The 7,282-nt window shown below is 45.4% G+C and overlaps 1 protein-coding gene across 1 annotated transcript in view; it reads left to right on the top strand.

Moving 5' to 3' along the window:
- Nucleotides 1–681: 681 nt before the first annotated feature.
- Nucleotides 682–7,282, top strand: part of DSG2 (desmoglein 2) — a 48,571-nt gene continuing 41,970 nt past the window's right edge. Inside the window, exon 1 of the mRNA XM_082354201.1 lies at nt 682–976. Within this exon, the coding sequence (XP_082210327.1) occupies nt 938–976 (39 nt within the window). The 5' untranslated portion in view covers nt 682–937. The remainder of the gene's footprint in view (nt 977–7,282) is intronic.

Here is a 7,282-nt window from a genome sequence, read left to right as displayed (position 1 = left end):
CAGTCCTATTTGTTGGATGCCATTAATCCCATTTGACAGATCTGGAAACTGAGGCACAGAGAGGTTGTCCAGGTCACACAGCTAAGTAACTATTGCAGAGAGGATTCTGACCTCTAGTGATGCTTTGTGTAAGAGATTCTGTAAATCCTATCGAAGCGTATATGTTTCCCTGAACCCCTCTAGAGTTTTCTCCCAGTCGAGGCCAGTTAACAAGGGGTCGAAGAACTGTCCGTTTGGATCATGTGTGATTCTTCTAATAACCGCTTCTCCCTGAGCCAGACAAGCGGCAAACCTGTGGGAAGCACTGAAGGGGCCAGGGGAAGAGGTGAGAAGCCTTCGCGGAGATAACCACCTGAAATCCTGCTCCAGAACCTTCGCTCCCGGAGAGCTGGCCCCACGCACCCGGCCGCGGTGAGGACGCGGGTCCGAGCGTCACTCGTCTTTCTCCTCCGCGCCACCTGGGCCTCGCGCACAGTTACAAAGCGCTGGACCTTCCGGCGGCCTCGGGCGGCCGGGCCGGCTCACTGGCCGCCGCGGGCCTCGGCTGCAGAGCCGGGCCACCCTCCGGCGACGAGCGGGGCGGGGAGGGGAGGACGGCGGGGCGGGGCCTGCCACTCCAAGTCCCCAAGCCGGGGACGTCACGGCTCCAGGTGCGTGTGCGGCGGGGGGCGGGAGTCCACCGTGCGCCTCCCTCCTCCACGCAGGTCCCACCTCAGCGCGAGCAGCTCGGCAGGGCTCCGGGCTCCCGGCTCCGGGCTCCATTTTCTCGCGGAGGCCACACCTGGAACCGCGCCTTCGGGCAGGGCCGCGCGGCCGCCGCGGGGGAGGGGACCCTCGGGGCGGGGGCGCCGGGGAGGAGCGGGTGCGCGCGCGCGGGGACGCGGGGAGCCGGCGGCGCCGAGGCGTGCTGGCGGCCCGAGACGGAGGCTGCGACGCGATGGCGCTGGGCGCGGGGGGCGCGCTGCTGCTTCTCCTGGTAAGTGCGGGGAGCAGGGGCGCGGAGCCTCGGGCGGGCCTGGGCAGCTGCGGGCGCCCGGCCCGCGCCCCGACCTGCCCGCTTCCGCCGGGCAGGGATCGGCCCGCCCGGCGCTCCCTCTTTGTGCCCCGAGGTGGGAAAGGGCCGAGCAGGCGGCGGCGAACGCGGACCCTGGGGCTCCGCTGGGAAGGAGCGGGCGTGGGAAGCTGGCTGACGTTCCGTTTTTCTTGCCGCCACGCACAAGCCCTGGCGCGTTTCTGTATCTGCGATCCGCGGGTGTAGTGAGCCCTGGAGCGGGGACACCTTTCCTGGAGGTCGAGGGCTTTGTCCGGAGTCTCCTCAGACGGCAACATGGAGGCTGCGGGGGCAGCGGCCGCGCCTCCTTCCCGGGGCTCCCGCCACCTGGGCGCGGCAGTGACCTGGGGAAACACCTGTATTCCTAGACTGCAGGAAAGGGCCCCAAATAGTTTCTTTAATGTATTTTACAAAGCGTAATTTTTTGGTTAAAGCCACGTTACTCTTGAAATCACCCACATATAGTCTGAACTTAAAGTTCTCAAACTTGTTTTAACTTGTTGGTTAAAACTTGTTGGTGTTTTAAAACAGTCGCCTAGTACTAAAGGTAATGAACATATGTAATAGTTTTAAGATTTTTTTCATTTTAAAAGATTACAGAAAATCGATAGGCAGCGCCACAGTCAAACGGGATTTTCAGAGGTTCTTAAAGGAACTGGCAAACAGTGTTCCGTCTCTCGATCTGCATTTCTTACGCCTGGCTTCTGCATTCAGATGGGTTTTTAAATATGTTTGTTTTGTTTGTTAAAGGAATTGTACATAATTAAGAAATGTATCTACTTTGTAAGGGTTTGCTAGATGGGTTTTGATAAAGTGACAGTTATCCTATTCATATTAGGTGTGTATTCACCTTCCAGAGACTTAACAAATGTATGTTCAGAGAGATTAGGTACAAAATCATACTGCTTTCTTATATAATGGTGAAAATAAAAACTACAAGTACATTCTCTGTATTGAAGCCGCTAACTTCCAAAAGATTGCCTTTTCTCTATCCCAGAATTACAATGAAAGAGGGAAAATATTTTTTTTCCTGTATATATATATATATATCACACAGGAAGAAACATGACTAATGAAATCTAGGGATTTCAGTGAACTCTCACTTGCGTGCTGTTTAGGACCTGCGGCCCTTTGGCACACCAGTTAATTTTCATGCTTTTTATCCATTTCATTTTGCCTAAGTCATTGAGGTAATTTTCAATTCAAGTTTATTTTGTTAATAAAACTTCTCAAAGATAATTTGTGGTTTCCTTTTTGGCCTCCAGAGTAGCAAAGCAACTAGTTCCCTCATCATGGTACTTCCTGACTAAGGAGATTACAAAACTAGCAGAGCACCTAGCTTAGTTTGAGGGTTAAATATTAAATCCTAGAAAAGAAATTGCCTTTGTTCTCAAACGATATAACAAGCAGGCCAATTCAAGTACATTTACAGAGAAATAGGTATATAATTTAGGCATATTTTTTACTTTAGCAATTCAGTATTTTTACTTTATTGAGCAGTGACTGCTCCTTTAAAAAGTGATTATAACTAACTGAATAAGCAAAACTCTTGGACACTTCTTTGTATTTTCTGCAATACTTTGCATGCTATAAATTTGAGTATGTTTATTTTTGGTCAAAGAACAGTGGGCAGTTCAGCATTTTGCCCCTGATGTGTTTGAAGTTGGAAGTATAGATTTTAGTGAAGAATATTTGAAAGCAGCTATGCTGACAGAAGTACTTCTCCAGGACACAGCTCATTTATAGAAGGTAATAGAAATTGTAGTGCGTATGGGTCAGAGTTCAGTTGTAGGTCACAGAATTCACTCTAGCTAGTTAAAGCAGGAAGATATTTATTTCAGGGCATTGTGTTGATTGCATCCGTGTGGCAAGGACTGGAAACACTCCATTTTGAGCTGTCAGTAATGACTTCAAAGCCATCCAGCAGAGCCTAAGCACTTAGGGAGCTGCTGCCTCTCCTGTGATCAGGAACCAACACCGCCACCCGGCAGTGTGGAAATGGCCATGATCCGGGTGCTACTTTTGCTGCCAGCTCCAGAACCATGCCACGTTTACTAGGATGCATACCAACGAAATGTGCCAGGACTCTGCGTTTTGGTACCCATGAATCTCGTATGGAATCTACTAGATGAACACCAGAGCCCAGAGTAAGATAGCTGCAAAAACCCAGCTCCATCCACATCTATGCTGGCCAGCAAGAACAGCAGACACGTAGCTTCTGCTTCACTTCCTTCTTTCACATCTCATGTAGATGCTGGTGGTTGAACCTAAATCACATTCAGAACCTTAGCTGCTGGGAGTCTATGATACGTGGTCTCTAGGTTTCCTCTGAAGTTCAGGGAGATAAACCAGAAGCGAGATGTTGGGTGACACCCACATAGCTATCACACAGGTAGAGCCCAACTCTATCAAAATGGGAAATAGAGGTAATAGTGTAAATAAAGTCAGAGAACCTTTCCTCGCCAAGGGTTCTTTACCTGGGATTTACCGACTCCCAAATGGTCCATAGATAGAATTCAGAAGGTCCTTAGACATGGCTGGGAATAAATTACGTACCTGTTCTCACAAATGTTTAACTGAAATTTAACATTTCTTTAATTATGTGTAGGAAAGACACTGCAATAGCATAGCAGTACTTGTGACTTTAGACAATAGAAATCACAAATATTTTCACATAATACTATAGGTATCTTAAACTACCATTTTTCTCATCATTAATAGACTTTCTACTATATTTTATTACTTAATGTGTTGATAATGAAGTACATGATATGACTGCATCACAAATTGGTGTTTTTTAAAGAATTCTGCTAACTTTCAATATAATTGAGTTCATTCATAATTCGATGTTTTTTATTTTATAAATTTAAAAACATTATTCTGAGAAGAGGTCCACAGGCTTCAACACCCTGCTAAAGAGGGCACTTGGGGGAGAGATTTTCTGGTGGTTGCCTCAATTTTGCCTTTGACTAATTAAGCTTGTCCTTCAAAATCAAACTACATTTTAAAGATTCAGTGGGAGCAAATTATACTGTGAACAGTTGTGTCTACTAATACGTTAGTTTGTTAGGGCTGCTATAACAAAGTACCAAAAACTGGGTGGCTTAAAACAGAAATTTATTTTCTCACAGTTCTAGATGCCAGAAGTCTGAAATTAAGGTGTGGGCTGAAACCTACAGGTTTCCTTCCTTGCTTCTTTCTGGGGTTGGGCGGTTGACCAGCAATCTCTAGGATTCCTTGACTTGTCGGTGCACACTCCAGTCCTCTGTCTTCACGTGGCATTCTTCCTATGTCTCTTCATATCGACTTCGTCTGTGCATGTCTGAGTCTGTGTCCAGATTTCCCTTTTTTATAAAAACACTGGTCCTGTTGGATCAGGGCTCACACTAATGACATCAACTTGGTTAAATCTGCAAAGACCCTGTTTCCAAATAAGGTCACATTCGGAGGTACTGGGGGTTAGGACTTCAATATATCTTCTTTTGAGAAACACAGTTTAACCCATAACAAGTTGGTTCAACTATCTATAAATTATCAACAACTTTGGAGTTATACTTAAGGTTCTAATATGCAAGTGGATAACAGATTTTAGAATAAACTCAAGTATAAGTGAGATGGTAAATATTGACGCTTATAAGAATAATCAGTTATATTCAGGGATTTTAGAAATGTATGATTTCACACTTGTTTTTGTTTCTAAAAAATTAATAGGTAATGGGGAAATGGCAACTCTTAACAGAAGTTTCTTTAATTTTAAACTTAGGGGAAAGTACTTTACAAAAAGACATGAGCATTAATTTCATTTACATTCTCCCTGATCATTAGAAATACCTGATGAGCAAAATTAAAATCTCCAAGGTTAAAGTCCAGAAATGTATATCGCTAGAAACTTCACAGTTAATCTAATAATTAGACAGGTGTGAGAGAAATACCAATCTAAATTTTGCAAAATAGTTTATTCATGAATGAAGCATACAAATATTTATATGGAAAAGAAATTACACATTGAATAGGGGTTCATATTTTTAAAACCGCCAGATTGCAGTAAAAGTCAGAAAGCTTAACTGAAATTGTAAATGAGCTTTAGATCAATTTTAGCATTTCTCAATCACAGCTTTTTTTCTGTCTTTCATTGTGCCACAGATTTTAACAGCTGATAACACTTTTCAAACATACAGTCCACATATGATGAAAGATTGTTTTCTCAGTTAAGTTTATCTTAAAGTTTCAGATGTATACCACATATGACATTGCACTCTTTTTGTTTACTTCAAATCATTTTAAAATTTATTGAGATTTTTATCATATGCAAAGCTTGATGGTTAGGGTGAAGGAAGCTGGAACACCAGGATTTGTACCATAGTCTAATGGTAAGATGAATGATGCCCACAAGGAAATAAACTAAGTAGGAACTAACCCCATATGACCACTATTTAGTGATTCCCTGCTCAATTCTAGACCGTGTGCTAGACATTGGGAGACCAGTAAAAAGTCAGATGGGTTCTGCCCTCATGGTGCTCACAGTCTAGTAAACAAGTAAATGGCTAAATTCCAAATGGGTGATGGTAAGAAGGGTAATGATAAAAGAACACACGGTGCCATGGAGCCTGCAGAAGGAGCCCCAGCATTCAGCATCCCAGCTAAGACTTGAGAATAATTATAAACTGGTGACATGATATGAAGAGAAAGAGGGGGAAGAATGTTCTAGGTAGAGAGAAGAGCATATGCAAAGGCCTGAAGACAAGGATGCATGGTTCCTTGAAAAAACAGAAAGAGTCCATGTAGCTGGAACACAGTATGCAGAGCAGAACGACATGCTGAAAGATGTCTGCAGCCTTCTTGATACCAAGGGAAGCCACAGAAGGCTTAATTGACAAGTGAGTGTTTTTAGGGAGGTGTTCAAATCATAAAGAAAATGAAAAGATGAATGTTAGTTGAGTTGGTCAGGAAGGGGTGGAGAAAGAAGAGATGGTAGTCAACTGGGTACAATTTTGCCTCATTATTAAAAAAAAAAAAAAAACCTTCCAGAATTTGGGATGCTGTGACCAAAGACGGCAGAAAAGCCCAGACAGTCCTGTGGAGGGAGGGTGCAGCCTGGCAGGAGGGTTGGTTTGGGAACAAGGGTTCTCAAGAAAATGTCGGGGTCGGGGGTGTGGTGGGAAGGGTGTGAAAGGGGCGTTTTGATTGTCACAAGGTGCAGGACGCTACTGGCATTTAGTACTCCAAATGCAGGGTGGCTAAACCTCCAGCAACGAACAGAACCTTCAAGAAAAAATTGGCCACTCAGGAAGACTTTTCCTATCAGAAATGCCAATAGCTCCCCCGCTGAGAAATGGTGATAGGCAAATAGTGAGAGATTCTAATCAGGGATTCATCTTACTTACCTATGTCTTTTTAAAATGCAAATATCCTCTCAGTTGATTAAGCCTTGATACATTCATTTATTCAACAAGTATTATTGAGCACCTACTCTGTGCCACTTTTCTAGGTCTTACCTCAAAATCGCACCTTCATGGGAATTCCTTTCATCAGTCTAGCAGGTGCCGCCTGGCTGATGGAATGAGAAGGCAGATTTGGGCGCAGACGAGAAGAGAGAGGTCCCATTTCCCCTATTCTAAAATACCTCCATCCCACTACTCTTTCAAGTTCCCTACGATACGAACTAAAAATACACAAATAAGTGGCCCATAAACTCCCTCATGTTGGAGATCCACCCTCCTTACACCCCAAAAGTGCTAACTGGGAAATGGGGCAGGGGGCCAAGCTCAATCGTCATCTTGTTCTAACACTGTCGATCGGCTCTTCTTTCAAATATCTCCTTCCTTTGCTTCCATAGTACTCTGCTGGGGGTCCTTTCACCTCCGGGAGGCTGCGGTGGTTTTCCCACCCGGCACCGGAGGATATGCTGTACTCACATCACCAGGAGGCACAGCAGGTACGTGGGGGAGGCAGAGCGTGGCCGGTAGCAGCGGTGGCCGAGGGGCGCGCCCCTGGGACCGCGCGGTAAGCCCTGCCCCTTGAGCCGCAGCGCCCTGCTCTCGAGAGCCTGCTGCTTCCTCCTTACGCAGAGCGTTTCCCCAGGATTCTAGCTGAGCATTTCTACAGGCTGTGCTCTGAGAATCGCATCCTTCGAGCTCCTCAGACTTAAAATTTTGATACCCTCTGATCCCTTCCCCTATCCTCCACACGCAGGGCACTGCCAAGCACTAACGTCGTCCCCAGAAAGACTGT

This window comes from Balaenoptera borealis (genome assembly GCF_965194805.1).
Source record: "Balaenoptera borealis genome assembly, chromosome: 14".
NCBI classification, from domain to species: domain Eukaryota; kingdom Metazoa; phylum Chordata; class Mammalia; order Artiodactyla; family Balaenopteridae; genus Balaenoptera; species Balaenoptera borealis.
This window is presented reverse-complemented; position numbering and strand designations above follow the sequence as displayed.